The sequence below is a fragment of the Phalacrocorax aristotelis genome, chromosome 4 (assembly GCF_949628215.1).
Source record: "Phalacrocorax aristotelis chromosome 4, bGulAri2.1, whole genome shotgun sequence".
Lineage (NCBI taxonomy): Eukaryota > Metazoa > Chordata > Aves > Suliformes > Phalacrocoracidae > Phalacrocorax > Phalacrocorax aristotelis.
Window position 1 is genome coordinate 48270346 of NC_134279.1, and position 20048 is coordinate 48290393.

The 20048-nt window shown below is 41.2% G+C and overlaps 2 protein-coding genes across 13 annotated transcripts in view; one reads left to right on the forward strand and one right to left on the reverse strand.

The window, feature by feature from the left end:
• SNX25 (sorting nexin 25) overlaps nucleotides 1–8358 on the forward strand; it is a 91909-nt gene extending 83551 nt beyond the window's left edge. For both annotated transcript variants that reach the window (XM_075091250.1, XM_075091251.1), the window contains exons 15-19: nucleotides 121–238; nucleotides 1441–1507; nucleotides 3347–3528; nucleotides 6429–6529; nucleotides 7363–8358. In XM_075091250.1, coding sequence (XP_074947351.1) covers nucleotides 121–238; nucleotides 1441–1507; nucleotides 3347–3528; nucleotides 6429–6529; nucleotides 7363–7437 — 543 coding nt within the window. In that variant the 3' untranslated portion in view covers nucleotides 7438–8358. The remainder of the gene's footprint in view (nucleotides 1–120; nucleotides 239–1440; nucleotides 1508–3346; nucleotides 3529–6428; nucleotides 6530–7362) is intronic.
• A 760-nt stretch (nucleotides 8359–9118) lies between these two features.
• Nucleotides 9119–19827, reverse strand: LRP2BP (LRP2 binding protein). 11 transcript variants are annotated; one of them, XM_075091252.1, is made up of 8 exons: nucleotides 19302–19827; nucleotides 18802–18917; nucleotides 16642–16755; nucleotides 15010–15152; nucleotides 14819–14924; nucleotides 14146–14369; nucleotides 11131–11296; nucleotides 9119–9536 (listed from the first exon to the last, which is right to left on the reverse strand). In XM_075091252.1, exons 1-8 carry the CDS (start codon nucleotides 19363–19365, stop codon nucleotides 9471–9473), a joined length of 999 nt encoding a protein of 332 aa, XP_074947353.1. In that variant the 5' UTR covers nucleotides 19366–19827; the 3' UTR covers nucleotides 9119–9470. The 11 variants fall into 11 exon arrangements, with proteins under 11 accessions (XP_074947353.1, XP_074947362.1, XP_074947354.1 ...); XM_075091261.1 differs by lacking the exon at nucleotides 18802–18917 and adding an exon at nucleotides 18303–18431 and having other exon boundaries at nucleotides 19302–19822; XM_075091253.1 differs by having other exon boundaries at nucleotides 18802–18914; nucleotides 19302–19822.
• Nucleotides 19828–20048: the final 221 nt, after the last annotated feature.

Consider the following 20048-nt stretch of genomic DNA (forward strand, 5'->3'; position numbering starts at 1 on the left):
AATGCCTGTCCTTGAGAGGGCTGGCTGCGCTCCTTCCCTAGAGCGTGGCACTAACTAAATCCATTCTGGAAGAAGGATGGGGAACTGCAGAGCGTACCCATGTTGTGTCTCTCTTCCTAGGAAGAAACGGAGGAGGATAGTGACCTGTCGGACTACGGAGAGGAGGTGGATGGGAAAAGGGACTCTCTTGCTGAACCATGTTTCATGCTGATTGGAGAGATTTTTGAGCTGCGAGGAAGTAAGCTGTAAACCTGCTTATTTGCTAGTGGAATCTGTTGGCCAAGAAATCTGGGGCGCTTTGTAATTTAGATTTTTCTGCTGTTTCAATAAGTGGAAATGTTCTTGCAATCTATTTAGTGAGTTTGTTTGGAACAGAGCTGTTCTTCAGTAGTTCGTAACTTCAGTGCTTTTGTTCAAAAGTGAAATTCCGATATAACTTGGCAGTAAAAATATAACTCGTAGGGGAGAGCATTTGCATTCAGTTGTCTTAAGTTTTTAATTAAAAAAAAATTCTGGGAGAAAACAGAAAAATATGTTTTCTGTAAATAGGCTATGTGTTAGAATGTATGAATTGAGGAAGGATGGCTTTATTACAGGACATGTCACTGGTGAAGGAACGTAATTTTAATGTCAGTTTTAAGTGTATTATGCATGCATTTTAGTTCTACAATTTGTATGGTGGAAAAGATGCTAGAATTGTGGCATCTCTCAGTACCAGGGGTTTTTTTCCTCCTTTACGTAAGTGAATGATGGTAATGAAGAAAACTACTTTTGTTTCTATTTGAATGTGCAGCCGCACTCGACGCCCTATAAAATTATTTACAGGGTAACTATTACAAAATGCAGCACCTTCCAAAAATGGCAGATGTATCTTCCAAATATAGACTTTCTTGTGCTGATGGTGAACAGCATGAAAGAAAGATTAAGCAGTAATTACTAGGGCTCACTCACACTTGTTTCCTTTATTTGGAATGAAAAGCGAACCGCCTGGTTGATTTGAGTGAAAATGTTTTCAGAATTTTAAAGATGCTGCTGTGTGTACAACGTTATACTAATAAGGAGGAAAAGCACGTGAATTTTGATGGGTTTTCTTTCTTCTAGTAGAACAAGGGGTTTGACTAGTTTTATGGCTCAATAAACTTGAAATATTCTTAAACATAAAAGTTTATAAACTACAAATGCTTATTACAGATATGATTATATAATCTGCAAGACTTAAACCATATAGCAACCAGTACAGGGAAAGCAGCCAAGGAAATGAGTCCCATGTACAATTAGTGAAATCTTCTAAAGGATTGTAACAGATATGTTTACTGTTGGGTGGGTTGATTGTTGGTTTTGGGGGGAGTGGGTGGGTGGGAAGGTTTTGGACATGACCATGGGTTCCCTAGTGTTATTAACCTCTTGACCTTTATTTTCTGTCATTTTTTGTTCTTCTAGTGTTCAAGTGGGTTAGAAAAACATTAATTGCACTAGTACAAGTCACTTTTGGAAGAACTATCAACAAGTAAGTAGCTGTCATTTTAACTGAACTTGCATCATTGTTCTATGAAAAAAAGGCTGGGAAAAGAACTGTTAAAAAAAAATCTGGGCATTCTGTTGTATGTGATGAGCTGCATTTGTTTTCCACAGCTCAGTTTATAAATACGTTGATTAGAGAAGAGACAGATATGTGAATTATCTTTTTCCCTGTTTTTCCCTCTACGCAGGGCTTTGCTTTTGGAAGAACACAATATTTCATGGGATTTCATTACTTCTATATTTATGTACATTTATGAAAGACTTGCTGTCCTCTTTTTCTGAACAACCTGGTTCTGAATGCCTTTTATTAGTTTGTGATTTATCTTACAGTCCCATGAAGTTTTTTGCCAGATCTGAAACTAGGTTTCTGGTTTAAGTAATTTCTTTCAAGTCAAATACATATTTCTCTGAAGTGACTGAAATAGCGTTTATATGTGCTGAGAACCGTTAATTTATAACATGAAACCTGTACACATGTAACAGTGATGTCTTTTCATAAAGGTATATTTCTGTATCATTTGAAGACATGTCTGCCAGGTGAGACCTGGACGAGGCTATGAAATAAGCATGCGTGTCTGTACATGCCTTTCATGTGTAGAGCTGTATCATTGGTCAGAAAAATTCTGGAAAAGTACTCCTCCTCTTGTCAGATATGAAGGCCTACAGTAAAACATGATTCAGTAGAGCAGATGATTGTTACAAACACTTTTCCCATGACTCTTTGATCAAGACCAACGTTCTTACACATGATGTTTGTCTTACAAAAGTCTGTGAATCTGTGATTTCTGTAGCACATTCACATAGGCAAAGGGCCACTGAGAATCTGGTGAAATGCATTGTTTTGCTTTGGTGTGCAGTGGGACTCTTAATCAGGTAAGCGTCAGAGCCCAGAAATCTACCGGCAAAACAAGCTGTTCCTTCGTCCAGTCAGTGACTAAATTTGCACGTGCCAGCATGGCTTTTAAAACACCTCACATACATTGTGTAGCGGTGAATTGGATAAGAAGTGATGGAAAGCCATGCGGTTGACTGCCGGTGAACTGGTGGTCTCTGACAGAGACCATTTGCTGAGTTTCCAATTGATCGGTTCGTTTGTTCGCACACTGCTGATAACCAGCATGAAAGACACTGGAGAGAGGACAGAGGGAGAGCGTGTGTGAGCACAGCATGCATGCAAAGTTGCTATATAGCTTTTTACATGTTGGTTGAATTTTTACATTTATTGATTTTAAGGGATTTGGCTGTGCTGTGGCCCAGTTAGGCCGTACTGCCTGGAGCCTGCTGTCTACCTCAGACTCCTTGTGGTGAAGGCTACAGCGAGTGTCTGCAGCCACAGGAGGCGGCTGCTATCTCCATTTGTAATCCCTTCATTGATGTGCTTTTCGTATCTGTGAGGGAACTTGTTAGCTTTTATCAAAACTTCATCTGTTTTTATCCCACCAGGCACATGTGTGCATGCAGCTAGTTTGGAGTTAGCTACAATTAGCTGATTTTTACGTCCTTACCCAGTGGAGCCTTTGTACTGCCCGTCCTTGAAATATATACACATTCCAGTGTAGTACTTGTAGTTTGTAATATATGTTTGTGGATTACACTGAAATGTAGACTTCTCCACATCTCAGTCAGGTGTCTGGAGTGACCTAGATCCTAGAGCTCCCAGAGCTGAATACGACTTGCTGTGTTGCTGTTGAAATCAGCTCACGTAAATTGGGCTAACCACATGAAAACAAGCATTGCTTCCACTGCTTTCAGGAGTAAAAAGAATAAACCTGCATAAAATGTGAAAGACCAGCTCTGATGTGCTCCCTTCTACACATCTTTACAGGCAAATCCGTGACACTGTGCACTGGATGTTCAGTGAACCAATGCTTGTTTACTACATTGGTGTGTTTCGGGATGCTTTTTGGCCGAATGGAAAGTTGGCGCCACCACCGAAAGCCAGGAGCGATGAACAAAAGCAAGAGACAAAACAGAGAGCACAGCAAAAACTACTTGAAAACATTCCAGGTGAGATCACTTTCATTCTGCTTAATCATGGATTTAATAACTAGTAAGGAAACTAGTTAATTATATAGTGTTCTGCTGCATTTTAGATTTTCCTGTAGAGTTGTCAGTTATGGTTCTTTGCATAAATAAGGATAACTTTGGCCTCGCTCTTCCTCTCTGCTGTCTAGTGAAGGGCATGGATTCAGGTGTTACTGATGAGTGCAAAATTCAGTATCGCTGTACTTCTGTCTGTATGTAGTATTTGTCAAGGAACCTAAGTGAAGTGAAGACTCTCTCTGCTGGTTCTCTGTGAGCAAATACCTGGTGGTTCTGCTACCTGGAATTACTTGACTGTGGTGAGTTGACCCTGGCTGGATGCCAGGTGCCCACCAAAGCCACTCTATCACTCCCCTCCTCAACCGGATAGGGGAGAGAAAATATAATGAAAGGCATGTGGGTTGAGATAAGGACAGGGAGACATCCCTCACCAGTTACCACTACAGGCAAAACAAACTCGTCTTGGGGAAAAGTAATTTAATTTATTACCAATCAAATCAGAGTAGGGTAATGAAAAACAAACCAAACCTTAAAACACCTTCTCCCCACCCCTCCCTTATTCCCAGGCTAAACTTTGCTCCTGAATTCTCTACCTTCTTCCCCCACAGCGAGCACGGGGATGGGGACTGGGGGTTGTGGTCAGTTCATCACACATTGTCTCTGTTGCTCCTTCCCCTCAGCGGGAGGACTCCTCACACTCTTCCCCTGCTCCAGCCTGGGGTCCATCCCATGGGAGACAGTCCTCCAAAAACTTCTCCAACGTGGGTCCTTCCCATGGGCTGTCAGTTCTTTGAGAACTGCTCCAGCGTGGGTCCCTTCCATGGGGTGCAGTCCTTCAGGAACAGGCTGCTCCAGCGTGGGTCCCCCACGGGGTCACAAATCCTGCCAGCAAACCTGCTCCAGTGTGGGCTCGTCTTTCCACAGAGCCACAGGTCCTGCCAGGAGCCTGATCCAGCATGGGCTTCCCACGGAGTCACAGCCTCCTTTGGGCATCTGCCTGCTCCAGCGTGGGGTTTTCCACGGGCTGCAGGTGGATGGGTATCTGCTTCACCATGGACCTCCATGGGTTGCGGGGGGACAGCCTGCCTCACCATGGTCTTCACCACAGGCTGTAGGGGAATCTGTCCTCTGGTGCCTGGAGCACCTCCTCCCCCTCCTTCCTCACCGACCTTGGTGTCTGCAGGGCTGCTTCTCTCACATATTCTCACTCCTCTCTCCAGTTGCAATTGTGCAGGTTTTCTCCCCCCCTCCAGCTTCTTAACTATGTTATCCCTGAGGCACTACCACCGTCCCTGATGGGCTCGGCCTTGGCCAGTGGTGGGTCCATCTTGGAGCTGGCTGGCACTGGCCCTGTCGGGCATAGGGGAAGCTTCCAGCAGCTTCTCACAGAAGCCACCCCTATAGCATCCCTGCTACCAAGACCTTGCCGTACAAACCCAATACAAATTATGATTGTTTGCATAAATAAGGATAATTTTGGCCTTATTTGTTGCCTCTCCTGTCTGTCTGGTAAAGGGCGTGGGTTTGGGTGTTATTGGTGGATGCAAAATCCAGTGTCGCTGTACTTCTGTATGTAATATTCATCAAGGAACCAACGTTAAGCCAGGATGCGCTCTGGTTTTCTGTGAGCAAATACCAGGTGGTTCTGCTACCTGGAACTACTTGACAAGTAGGGAGAGTGGCACCACCCTGATTACTGCTTCCTCTTGTATTTCAAAACCATGCTGTCAGTGCTGGGTGTTGCTGTCTGTTTCTGATAAGAGGTTTCAGGGCACTGAAGGTCAGAGGGACCTGCAGCCTGGACAGAAGCATCCTAGATTGAGTGGGGTTTCCAGTACTTTCTTCTGCCTGCCCTTCCCTCCCAAGCCCAGGCAGCTTCCCCTTCAGCACGCATGTTCCTGGGGCACCACTGTGAGGTGCTCCATCCCGTCCCGTTCACAGCACGGGGAGCCCAGTTCCGTAATTCTGTCTCTTCAGAGAGATCGTGTAAGCCTAAAGGCACCTAACTGGGAAGAACCAAAACTCGTTCCCTTTAGCCCTCGGAAATACACTTAAACATAGTTTGAATGCTTTTTATTGCCCCTCCATCTGAATAGAATGTACCTTAAGGAGCAATTTTACAGCTTCACCGAGATATCTCATATACCCTGTGGCATTAGGTGGTTTAATCTCCTTTTACTGCAAAAGTAGCAGCAGCAGGTATGCATGCAAAATATTCATAATTTGATGTGTAAATAACCCTCCACTTACTCTGTGTTATACTCAACTGCTTACCTAGAATAGCCTTCCACAGTTGGTTTGTGGGTTGATCTATTTCTGAGTTTGGAAAGATATGTCAGGACATAGCTGAAGGCACCTTAAATTAATGAAGAAGCACTGGATCACTCTTTATTCTCTAATTTAATCCAGAAATGTAAATAATTGACTTAGAATTCTCTTATCTGCTTACTTGTGGGAAGTATTTTCTGTGAAGACTGAGAGGCAGTTAAAGTGCTAAATTACTTGTAACTGTTTTAGGAATTCTGTCTGTCTTTGTGGCTGAAGGTGTATTTAAGTGAATGGTTTAATAATGTATGAGATTAGACTCAAGGCATGCTGCATATCATGTTAAAATATTTAAAATGTTGTCATCGAGATGCATACGCTATGACTCGACTTGGGTAACTTGAGAATAAGGGAATCTTTTCAACCTGTGGCTAAAGTTACCTGCATGTTTTTAAAAGGTTGACGAATGGGGACAATGTGCCTTGTCACCAAGGGCCGTGCACTGTTTTTGCTTCCTCCCCTCCCTTACGGGTAGTGTCAGCTGGAGGTTTTGCCTAGTGTGAGTGAAGCAATGGAAGCTGAAGTAACATTTGTTGCAGATACTCTGCAGAGTCTTGTTGGACAACAAAATGCCCGTCACGGTGTAGTGAAGGTGTTCAACGCGTTGCAAGAAAGACAGGCTAACAAGCATCTACTCTATGTGAGTAACCAGAAAAGCAGTCTTCTAATTCTATAATCCTGTTAATTGCTGAGCTCTGCTCACTCAGTATTGAAGCCTGGGGCATGTGTTTTTTGCAGAGGTTTATGTTGGACTGTTGTTCCATGCGCAAGTAACTTTTTTATTTAAAAAAGTCAGAAAAAATGTACTTGGTTCTGTCATTCGATTGGTTTTTGAATAACAAAAAGCTGTGTAAGTTCAAAAACAGTATTGCTTTTGTCTAAAAGAGATCCTCTACCACATCCAACTTGCCTGACCCCGTAAGGTGGAAACTAGTTTCTTCATATGGCTGAGAAAAATAAGCATACCTTGGAGAATCCTGGGGAAGCAGAGCTCCAGGGCTGGCCCACAGTTAGGACATGACAGCCCTCCAGAAGCCCCACTTCTCTGCAGTTGGTTGGGACTGGTGGGAGTAGGCATCTGGCTCCGTATAATACCTGCACTGTCACTAGGTCTCTCCTGGCTCATTTCCTTCAGCAGCCGGTCCCACAGTGCGGCCTGCTCAGGAGATGCATGCCCCGGTGCTAGCTTATGGAGCTCCTGCGGCTTCGACAGAACAGCTCCGGTTTACACAGGGTGGGAAATCCCCATCTGAAAGCAGCTGCCCATGGCACTTGCCTTCTTTCAGTCTTAAGACATTTTCCATATTACCTATAGGGCACATGCTAGCTTTAGGACAAAAGAAAAGCAGTTGAGTGAATGATGAGTAGAGCGACCATACGTGTTTCTGTTATCTGTGATGCTTGGAACGTGTCAGAAGGGAAGAAATTCTCATTTGGTACCTGCGCTCATCTTACCTATCTTCTGTTTTTCAGGTTTTGCTGGAACTGCTGCTAACTGAACTCTGTCCTGAGCTAAGAGCTCACTTAGAGCAGCTTAATGCCACTTAGGTTTGAATCTGCACAATTGGACCACTAGAGAAATGTCTATGTCCAATAATAGACATGAAACTTATTTCCTCTTTTCCATAGAGGGCTGAGGACTATGATTATTTTTAGCGTTTTTCTTTCCTCTTGAGTTTTTTGTGAGGTAAACAGACTTGAAAAGATCTGATGCTGTAGTAGGGTAGACAAAACGATGCTGTATAGTTGCCAATTTTTATTTAAATTGTTCTATCTGACTACTTTTCTGTTTCAAATATAGACTGAAAGATAAATGTTCATATAAACTGAAAGAAACCAGATAATATTTTAAACATTTATGAAAAGAAATTTTGCTTTAGTGGTAAACTAATGAATGTTGTACAGTTCTAATCTCCTCACAGAGGATTTGAGCATTCCTTGTGTATTGAAAAAGCCTGTCGTGCAATACTACATGTAAAGCTATTGTGGAAATTTTATCGATTTTGTTTTTACCAAAGATTTCCCGTAGTTTGAAGCATTTGTAAGCAATAAATAACACACCTGGATTGCAGTACTTGATAACGAGGCTGTACTAACAACTAATGAATGAGTTTGACAGCACTAGTTTCGTAAGGAATATTTACGTTACTTTGAAGTCTGTGTCGAAAATATGTATTGTAAACTGGTATGTCCTAAGAATGCCTGTGTTAAATGTTAGCTCAGAGATTAGTGCTTATGAATTGCTTCTATGAATGATTAAGTAGACAATTAAACCATTCTAATAACTTCCCTGATACTACTCAGGGCTGTTTTATTCAAATTACCCCAATTTCAAACAACCTTCAGATCCTTCCCTTATTTTATACAAGGAAAGAAAACGATGTCTTCAGTGGCTTTTTTTAATTTATGTAAAATATGTAAATATGGTCTTAACGCACATCTAAATAATTAAACATCATCAGAAATCCCTAGGTGACACTCATTACTTTCTTTTCAATTCAGTACAGTTGTGCTCTTTGCAAAACTGCTTGCAGTTAAGACTGGCTGTATTGTAAGGTACATTAAAATCAGTGTTTTAGTAACATCTTGCCTTTTGTTCCAACAGTTTCAAAAAAGTTTTTAAGTCACAGCACGGTCCTAAGAGGCAAGCCAAATTCTGCACATGCAAAGTTTTACAAGTAAATAGGTGTTTAGAAATGTGGAAGCTCACCACAGCAATCAGTAAAATTTACTAGTGGTTAATCAAAGTATCTTTTGATAAAAGCTTCAGCGTAACATTGCCCAGGCATACACACTCCCAGCCAAGTGGTTTTCAACCATTTCTAATACAGAGGCGCAGTGTAAATGCAAATCGAAGAAGGACTGAGGAGAACGGGCCTCGTGCAGAGGACGTGTATATTGAATGTTTTCATACTAATGTGGGTTTTTTTTCCCATAGTTCTGTAAGTTGTATTTTCTAGTTTTAGAAGCTGACATGGTTTGAACTGTAAAGCTTAGTGTCATACAGGCCAATTTCCAACTTTTGACTTTCTTCAGTCTAACAGTAGAATGTGTTAAGACACATACGTAGATCTAGAAACATTAGAAAAGGATGTGAAAGTATGCTCACCACTAACAAAGGTAAGATTTAAAAATGGTTGTGTCCTGTGAATGGGTTGTAGGTGAAAACTAGGCAAGTTTGGGTTCAAGCTTTTCAGAATATGAAAATGTAATGTTTAAATACTAAGAATGCAGAAAAGGAAACAACCATTTTTATTTGGTTTCAGTTTGATTCACATGCTGTATAGCAGTATGACATGAAGAGAAAACAGGACGCCTATCCCAGTAAAATGTCCTTAATAAACCCTAAGTCTTCAATGCTATTTTAAAAGTCGGCCTTTGCCTCATCTCAGCTAAAGGAAGAATGTGAGCTTTTTGCTTTCTCTTTTTTTAGGTAAAAAAGAATCAGTAAATTGCTCTAATAATTTGCAGAAAGTTGAAAAGCAAGCAGTAAGCGATGAACAGTCTATAATTGCTGGAGATTCAAGATGGTTTGTTGTAGGAAATACATTTATATACCAGTCACAGTTAAAGGAAACACACTAGATTCTCCCAAGATTAGCTGCCAGTTCGAGGTCAGAAGCAACAGCAGGATCCAGAAGGCATGCCTTTGAAAACAAAGAATAGAGAGTTCTAGATAATACTTAAAATCAAGTTGTATGTTGTCAATATAACATTAATCATTAATAAGGTCTTTTAAGTTTTGTTGGCATTATCTGAGCCAATCAACTTGGTAAAAGATTAAAGAGTTCATATATTCAGTTTATAATCTCTGTTTCTGATGCTATGTAAGAAAAATGCCCACCTTCTCTTTCAAAACCAACTGGGTCTAAAAATGGTAGGCCAAACCTGCAGCTGAGCAGTTAATTAAAAAAGCAAACATGATTTTAAGGGGGTTTAATTGTACAGTTAACACAAGAATTGTTTTCCAGGTACAAAAGAAAAGGAACACACCCACAACTTTGCCTTTTCCTTGTTCCAAAGGTGCTGCTTCAGGTATCTTCCTTGTTTATTTTCTGTTCCTTCTCTTTTGTTGTTGTAGAGATGCATGGCACCAGTCAATAGAAATCATCTCTATACTAGAAGGCTAGCGACATTCCTAGATCAGTCTCAGAGGTACAAGTAGTGAGTGATGAGTGAAAGTTGTAATTTTCTTTCAGTTGCGGTGGTTACGCTAGACCTGATGGTAGACAGTGGGAAGGGCTATACTCCCACAAATTTAATCCTGTTGGGGCCCTTCCTTGCCTTAAGGCTGCTTCCCTAGGACTACTGGCTAGTAGGTAGTTCATAACACCTCAGCTTACATTCCCTTCTTGATCTTTTCATCCTATTCTCAGTAACACTTTCACAGCAGAAGAACAAAATGTTTAAAATTTATGTATTCAGAGGATCGCCTGCTCTGCTGGGCCTTTTGTACCATCGGCTTCCCTGAGTGAGGAGCCGCAAAAGTCATCATTTGATAATTTACCATTTATGTAACTCTCCATTTATTTGGATTGCACCAAGTTGGATATCAGTGTTCTACTTGCAGAAACAAATGGTCTCTACGCGCACAGAAATCATAGAGTCTCTCTGAGGCACAGATCCAATCGTGCTACACACTCTTCCGTTGGCATAATCGTTTTGCCTTGACTGTAACTTTAGGCATCACTGATATTATTTAGCAGATTCATCTTCTAGAAGCCATCAAGCAATAATCTTACTTCAACTTTAGAATTTTCAAAACATGTGACCTATTTTTTTCCCCTGTGTATCAGGGGATATATAAAATATAAATAAAATATATTATTTCCCTTTTGAATATCTTTTAAAATAAAGGCATATCTAAAGTAGAAGAAAAGTTATGATTTTTTCAGTTTGAGAGAATGACAGCAAATCAGTTGGGGATAAAATTATTCATACCATTCAGCTAATCTATCTTGCAAGTTACCAAGCTCTTTGCTGTGGTGGTTATCACAGATTTTTTTTTTTTTTTTGGCAGAATGCATTGTTTGCTTAAGCAAGTGGGCGGATAGTATCACTTCAAGGCTATTTTTAGTAGTTTTCCATATACTTTTATCACTCTTAATTTTCTAGCACTGGTTTTTTAATGTGTAAATAATGTCGGAGTCTCTAACTGAACAGCAAGTTTAAAGACTCAAATCCAAGGTATCACTCATTTTCATGAGATATAAATTAGGCTGTAAGACTTTCCCAGCTTACCTTAGAATAGTATTTTTTAGCAGTGGCTGGATCTTGCTGTACACCTAGGCCTCGCTGGAGGCATCTAGCCAAGTAGAAAGCAGCCATAGCAACCCCCTTGGCTATATATGTGGGAAGACAATCGGTTACCTCTGCTAGCTCGTCAATGTTGTCGTTTTCTGTAATCCTGTTGTGGAATTTACAGCATTAGGCTAGATTATTGCTTGAAATAGAATTATTTAAGTTGACCATATATGACCTGGTGATGCCTTCTTGGCATTGTACATGGAAATGTACATGTATTCAGCAGGCTGATGAAGAGTTTTCTATTCGGCTTTTGATTTGAAGTTAGTCTTATTTGAATATTGTGATATTAAATAGGAAATAAATATGTAACTTTTGCAGTCACTTTCACTATAGTTATACTAGTTGTAAAAGGCAGCCTATTTTATGCTAATTGTTCTTATTAAAATATTTCTTGGAAATTATGTATGTGGAAGAAAGGCAAAGCTCTTATTTTGTATAATTGAGCAACCTCATCTAGTGGGAGATGTCCCTGCCCACAGCAGAGGGGTTGGAACTAGGTGAACTTTAAAGGGCCAACGCAAATAATTCTGTGAGCCTAAAATTCCAAGTTCTTACTAGGATATTGGCAAATCCTGGTAATCTGAAGATCTTGGACATACTTGAGAGCCTCAGGTTATAAGACCCACTTACCACGATGACTTACAACTGCGTCACCTCAACTATTTTCTTTCTTCTGCACATAATTACCTAGCATTGTTACTATAATATTAGGTACAACATTTTCTAAGTGGGAGTTGATTTTTTTTTCTTTCTAACTGTTGTCTTAAAACAGAAACCCCCAAGCCCCATATCCTTTCCAGATACCAAACAGTAATTATATGCTTCTTCACACATCACTTTCATTTTTTGCTAGGTCAAATAGTCACAGGCTTGACAGAAAAAAGGAAGAAAAAGTGCAAATCATTTTGGTTTATAGCTACTGCATATAAATCACTGTTTATGCAAGATTGTTCTGAAGTAACCCCCTGCAAGTCAGTGCCTGCTAAATCACTTGAATGTGGTGAGAGTGATGTTCTCCCACCTAATTTGGTCCTGTTAACAAATACAGTAACACAACAGAAAAAAAACCACAAACACTTATTAGCAAGAACATTCAGAAATGATAGCAGTAACCTATTAACCTCTGTTGTCTTTCCTGATACAGCATTTTTGCCTTCCTTTCCAAAAGATACACAACACAATGCTGAGGCAAACAACAACACCCAGTCAAGTCAGGCAAAAATTCTAGTTCAGCACAGCTGACTTTAAGAATGTACCATACCAATGGGTAAGTAGAACTGTATGGGATGACAAAATTGTTATCTGAAATGAAGTAGCAGTAGCTAATCTAGTCTCCAAGTATTAGGTGAGGTTACACTATACATAATCACATAACATTTGTACATAATAGAGCAAACTGTGTAGCTGGTATGAACGTAGAAGGACAAAAAAAATTTAGTAGAAAAGGTACTGATGCCTGATACACCTGGTTAAACTGCTCTAAGATTTTTGGTTCAGAAATTGTAATTTCTGGCTGTAGCATGGGATTTCATTGCTATTTTGTGCAGTCACAGCTGCAGGTGAGGGACTGTGCTGCTTGCTTGTCTGGATAACCTACTGTGCAGCATTGACTGTGTGGGGTGCATTCCAAGCAAGAATAGAAGAGCTAGACTAGACCGCATAGCTATCGGTCTGCTTATAGTGCAAGAGGGAGAAAAGCAAGAGTTCAGAGAGCAAACAGTCCTTTTCAGCAATGAGTACAGCAAACAGCATTCACTGCTGAGCTATTGAGTTACCAGAGCTGCTGCTGTGCAGTGGCACATACAGGGTGCAGCTTCTGTAGGATGTTAGTTGTGACACATTTATTGCTGGGCAGCAGGAGCTTCATAGATGTACCACAAAAAGTACAAATGCTCTTGTGTGCAGCTTGTGTAAGTAGTCAGTCTATCTGCATCTTATTTCCAGTAAATTAATAATCTGATTGACGGAACTTCTAACATACTGTCCAGCTCTGGAGGTTTGTCACAGAAGTATGCTGTTTATCAGCTATAGGACTGGCACTGACGTTGCTTTTCTCCTCCATGACTAGTTTAAGACACAGAAGCTTCGTACAGACTGGGTATTTCAAATATTGCAGCCTGTAACAGGAAGTTGTTCATTCTGCAATACACAAACTACTCCAGAGTGTGTAGGTAGAGCAGCGCGTCCCACAGTGACTGCCTGTGAGAAGGCCGGTCAGTGCTGCCCAACTGTGGCTCAGACCAGTACCTCTACACCAGCAGATGATCACCAGAAGCCACTGCATGCAGGTGCCTGTTTTGTTTTGAAAATGTTTAAAAATACAAAATGTTTTTAATAAAAATTCCAATGTGGTATGCATCCCCCTAAGCAGCAACTGATGCAAAGCTAACAGGTGGTAACCTGGCACAGTGCAGCAGCTACTACCAAGGTCCCAGGCTGTGCTGCTTGGAGAGCTTGCTGCAGGATCCCAGCCAGTATTGAGGTTTGCATTTCCTGTAAAGGACCCGGGAACTGGACCAAAGCATGTTGAGCCACAGAGCAAGGAAATGATGGGATAGACGACATTGGGTAGAAGTTACATTAAGATGGGACGTGGAGAGCAGAAGAATACTTGTAGGGGTTTAAAAGGGAACGGTGAAAGCAGATTGTGGACTGAGACGGGGAGGCAGGGCTGAGTGTGGGCTTCTGCTTCGTCTACTTGGGATGCTAGTTCAAAGCTGTTTCGTTTCATAGGATCAGAGAGAAAAGTTCAACTGTACTGAATGAGAACCTTATAGTAGTTTTTGTCTCTGATTCGCTGTTTGCTCTTTAAAGATGAGGTCTTGGAATTCATTATCTCAAACGTCTCTTGAGTTTGAGAGACAAGAGCATGACTTAATCCTTTTAATCTGAGTTCCATGGTCTTACATGAAGAACTACAATAAAAAAATAAAGTTAAATTAACTTTACCTTTTGGCTACTGCAGCAGCAGTTGAGTAAAATTTTCTATTGTAATAATATTCCACAAGATGCCCTTGAGCATAGATGTTTCCACGTTCTGCTGCTTCTCTCAAACACTCCAAAGCAGCCTTAGTGTTTTGACATATACCTTGTCCATAGAGGTACATAACACCAAGTGCACCTTGTGATTCCAGGCTTCCATTGCCACAGGCTTCTGAATGCCAGAAAAAGGCCTAAACAGGAGACACAAAGTTGGAGTATATATTCACTTTAGCTGCTTTTCTTGCATACTGCTTCTATAAAAGCTTTTATATTAACCAGCTTCTAAGAAGGGCTCATGCATAAAAGAAAGCAGAATCCTTGTAAGGCTTTTAAACCTTCCTTATTTACTGTCATAGCTGTCAATCTATGACACCTGCTTGATTTCTGAAGGGTACTAAGGCTGACAAGACCTTAATCCATTATATTCTTCTCCCTGATAGTCCCAATAAAAAAAAATAAATCTCAGCTAGCAATGTCAAATGAGTTAAAATGAGGGATTCTGGCCATCTGTTCATATGGGCTTAAATGGGCAATAATGCCTAGCAGTGCTTCAAATACAGTTTTCAGAGTCAACTATATCACTGTACTCTGTGAAATTAATTGGGACTCATGAAACTCAAAAGGTACAAGTGGCCTTTACCTTCTTCAGATCTTTTAGAACTGATACAGAATAAAGCATTCCTAGAGTGCTCTGGGCCTTCACGCTTGCTTTTGGGTTCCCATGGTCTGCAGCAATAAGCCACAACCTGAGACAATGGGGACAAAGAAAGTTTAAGTAACAGAGCATCTCAACATCTTCTGCTCATCAGGAAAATTCCTGACTGCTGTTACCTTTCAGCCTCTTTAGTTGACTGCTTAACACCATATCCTTCGTAATACGCTCTGCCAAGATTGTATGCAGCTGCAAACTTCAAGTGTCTTGCTGCTGGGGAATCGGAGTCGAGTATTTTCTTCATGCATTCCACTCCCTTTTCCTAAAAGTGAGATATTTTCATCACTATGTTCAGACTGGGAAGAGGATGGAAAAAAGAACCTGAGAATCCACTAACTTCTGTGAGACAGGTAATTCTTCCACTTCGAAGAAAGGCTGAGGAGTGCTGGTTGCAGAGTCTGGAGAACAGCGTCATACTGAAGCACAACTGATCGTTGGTTACTAGACAGTCTCTAGATTTTTTACTCCAGCGTATTTTTAATGTGAAATGCTTCCATATATATGTTCACCTGATATATTACTCTTCATTGATAAAAAATTTCTAAAAAATATTCTTGTGCTTACATAAATGTAACATCCTAAACTTGCTACATATTCAATTTTAGACTTCTGTGATCTTTTTCATATTGCATCATGTATCTGAAATCATAAAACAACCTCAACAGAAGGCAGAGTGATAAAATAGCACACTGTGAAGTTCCTCCATTAAAAATACACTAGATTCATAACAGACAAAAAACAATAATGTTAAGCAAATGGAGAACATTGCCTCTGGGCAGCTGTATGGTCTATTATCCAAGGGCCTCGTAGGTATTTTGGAAACAAGATTTCCACTGTTAGGATTCAGCATGGACACCCTGTTTAAATACATTAGAAATAGTCCTTTATAAAAGGTTCCTCTCTTATTCACCTCTTGTAACACGCAACAAAGAAAGAAACTTAAGTGCTGATTTGCAAGTAAACCAATGTGGTGATTATACAGGCATACAGCATACTGAACAGACGAACCACCTCTAAAAACTAGCAGAATATTTTCTGCTCTGCTGACAGTCCCCTAAAGCACCAGACAAGAATCCGATTTGTTAATACCCTGGCTCATTTTCTTGCCCTCCTGTCTTGTTACCTACCCTTTCTTTCATCCTCTTCGTAGTCTTTACTCATACCACTCTTTAAGATCATGTTCTCCAATAAATTAACTCTTCTTATTTTGTAATGTAATTCTTCAATTTGAATTCCTCAAATCCTTGCAAGTGTAATTTTTCATTTGTCTAATTTAAAAATACTAATGCCCACCACTGGCAGAAGCACAGTCTTCTTTAGCATCCATGCTAAGAACAGAAAATACCTTAAAAACATCTTTTTGTAACAGATGTTTTACCCTATGAAATATAGTTGGGTTTTTTCCATTTTTATACATTTTATTTACATTTATATACACTGCTTATTAAAAGTAACTAGCAATTTTTAAACACAGCTTCCACACAAAGCACAAACAAACCCTTAGGAGTTATATTTTAAATACAAATTATTGTATTTTTCAGATAAACCTATTTTATTATAGCTATTTTTGAGAACTACTTCAGCCCAGAACCCTTTCTCTTTAATGATGCTTTGTAAACATCTGTACTTTATGGAACTAATTCTAAATCAAAAAGCTGTTTATTTTAAACTAAGTAGTCAAGCTTACAACAAAGCTTTTGGTAATTATCAGCTAATATTAAAAGTAAAAAGCGTACAGCTAGATTACTCACAGGGTCTTCTTTAGTGCCTAGTCCATCATAATGCATTACGCCAAGCTGATACATTGCTTGAAAATCTGTAGCCTTGATTTTTTCGAATTGTATTAATGCTTCTTCATACAACCCCTGGGAAAGGCAGAATGAACAATGAAACACACAAAACCAAGAGTACGTACGGCAGCTTAACTCTGTGGTATATGTATATACTCTTACAGTTTTTCAACCGTGAGCATTTTCCTCATGAACAAAGAACAAAAAAATGCAACCACAGAAGTGGCAGTAAACAGAAATGGAGTTTGTCAACAGCCACAAGAAAGTTGGACAGAGTGGAAGCGCTTAGGACTTTCAAAGGAGTTTTCATTGGTTTTACATAAAAAAAGCCCTAAATATAAGTAGTGGTATACAAACATCACTGAAACCAAAAGATGTTCTGACAACCCTTTTTGACCTCCCCCAATATGCCATCTTTTTAATTTACGGATTTAAGAGTCTAATTCAGATGCCCTGTCCTGTCTCTCTGACACCTCTTAGCATAGGTGAGCTACTCTTATTCCTTGAGGGTTTAAGAGTCTGCCTGTATATCTCAGCTAAGGCCTGGTCTCACAAAGACCAGACTCAGATGTCTGAAGATCTTACAGAGCCACCCATCTGCCCCACATTTCTTAAAAAGGCATAATCTGCAACAGCAGAGATACTTTCACTTCTAAGAAAGAGTCTTAGAGAGCATTTGTTTCTGCATTAAGTCCAAGAAGAAACTGTATTTAAAAATACAGTTAAACAACTGTAATGTAGCAGTTAACTGAGCCTGGTGTCCTTACCACAATATTTTTATGCATGCATATCAGCATAGAATTAAAAACAATATTGAAATTAAAATGTTCTCTCTACTTCAAAATTTCTGTATGCTTTGATACAGCAATGCAAAAGCTCAGAACTGAGTAATAGTTTGACAGTCAAACATCCTCATGATGACAAAACGCCCCTTGTTAATACTGCCCAAACTATTAATTGTCTGAACTTCTCATTGTCTCAGGAGCTTAGCTATGATGACTGTGTGAGCTTTGGATTTTTAAAGAACTCTGGGGAAAAAAAAAAAGTGCCTTTTTACAACCAGCTGTCATGAGTATCAGAAAAAGTACAGGAGGCACCTGTGCCCTCACCTTCCCTGAGAGTTTAGTCCTGTAAAAAGGAGTCATGTGGCTCTGATCAGGCAGTGATTTTTTCTAACATCTGAAATGGTGGTTCTGTGGGAACATGCATTTTTAGGCACTACAGATGTGCATCCAAAAATCTGGAAATTAAAACCTGCTCAAAGAATAAATTTAAGGATGGACAGCCATGTATAACATGGACATCCAAGCCAGCTCATCAAGAAATGGACAGGTTTTCTGCTACATGGGGTCAGTCTTGATCATGCCGAAATCAGGCAATTCATTAACAAAAACATTCAGAAGGACAAGGCCCAGACAGCAGAAACCCTGAGTGAGCTAATCCTGTTCCTGCTGCAAACCCTGAGACTGATTAGCACTGTGCCACTAGTGTCACTATAGACAGCACTGAAACCACACTCATCACGTTTGAAACTATGTGAATCAGTACTTGTACTACATTCTTTTCCATCTGCCTGCACTGAGTTATTCTAATCTTCACAAGAAATTGAGGTTCAAGCTCACCTGCCAGCCAGTCTTACACTGTTCCCTGAGCTTTTCCTTTCAAACACACAGGTGACTAATTAGAGTTGACGTGGGCAGGGACAGAAATCTCAGACAACATGTTTCAACACATTCCATCAAAACTGGCGGCTAGGTAGGGAACAAAGATAGAAAGCTGTTTCTTGTGTCAGGGACCAGTACCACGTGATTGCAAACACAGTGTTTTGTGTGGCTGCTCAGCTGGCCAAAAACCAACTTGGTTTGGAAGTTAGCTGTAGGGATAGGCTGCTGCTTACTTATCTGGCCCTTAGGATACCTGGGAGGGAACTGGAAGGCACCGCTAGATGCTTGGGGAAAGTGTAGGAAAAATGTATTTAAGGGGAACACCTGGTGCTTTTCATGGGAAACAAAACAGGCATAGGCAGCTTTTCTAATTTTTTTAAGGTGTCTCTTTTTCCACCGGAACAGTATTGAAAATTGTCAGCTTTATAAGATTTACTTAAACGAAGGAAATCACAACCTCTTCGTAGTACAGTTGTCCTTTCAGAAAACGTGCCAGAGGGTCTCCACCTGCCATTCTCTTCGCCAACAGCTCCTCTGCTTTTGTAAATAAAGCAGCATGGCTGCAGTTCTCTGCTTAAAATAGACATACATTTGGGTTTTTTCCCCAGAACAGATGGAATGGCATCAATAAGCACACTGAAGGTCTGAAGCTGGTGGTGTCCCTTTTTTATTACAGTTTTAGAAAGACTAAGGTGAAAGAGAGGGTTGTGTTATAAAAAGGAAAAGTTCAGCGGAGGCAACATGCCCCTTGTGAGGGTTAAGTTCGCAACGGAAGAGCTTAAAAGCAATCCTGAACAAAAGAGGGGACTTGGCATCACAAAATACCTTTCGGCCTCTGCTGGGAAGCAGCGAGGCTGGGGGAGCCTCCCCGGCCCAGCCCGCGGGGCCCTGGGGGGCGGCGGAGGGGCTAGGGGTGGCTCCGGGGCTGAAGGGCGGCTCGGCAGGCCGGCTCCCTACCTGTCCCCCCGGGGACGGGCTGGCCGCTGCCGGCCCGCGGCAGCCCCTCGCTGCGCAGCTTCATCCCGCTCCGGCGGCGAGCAGCCTTCCGGGCGGCAGGCAGGTGGGGGGGGGGAGAGCGCCGGGACTGACTGACGGACTGACGGACTGACTGACAGGCAGCGGGAACCCCGCCCCGCCGCCTCCGCAGGCTGACGGGAGCTCGGCAGCGGGCCGGGCGGGTGGCGGTTGGCAGTTGGTGGGTGACGGTTGGCGGTTGTTCCCTTTGCTGTCCCAGAGCCTCTCACAGCCCAGCCCGGGCTGCGGTGGTATCAAGCGCCGCTCCCTAAGCTGGGCCTGGGGGTTCCACAGCCTTTGACAACGCAGAAGAAGGAAAGCAGGGAAAGTAACATGGGTATTTTCCCTTTGGGTTTTCGTCCACTTTCCAAAGGGAGGGTGACGGTGTCATGTAGGCCAGGGGTCCCATTTGGTGTCCCATTTCTAGCTGTAGGCCAGTGTCAAACAATGTGAAAGTATGTGGTGGGATAGGGCAGGCTGCAGTTTGGGCACCCACTGCATCTTTCCCGATACCGGCCAGTCCTGTTACAAATTAATCGCGAAATGCTCTACAGAAAGCGATTATAGGCAAAAATAACAGAATACGGAATACATTTAACTTGAAGGCAATAGGCGTGAAACTTCAGTCTAGCAAACAGGGCTTTACTACTTCCAGCAATCAGAAGCTGTTTGTTGTAACATAGTATGTTT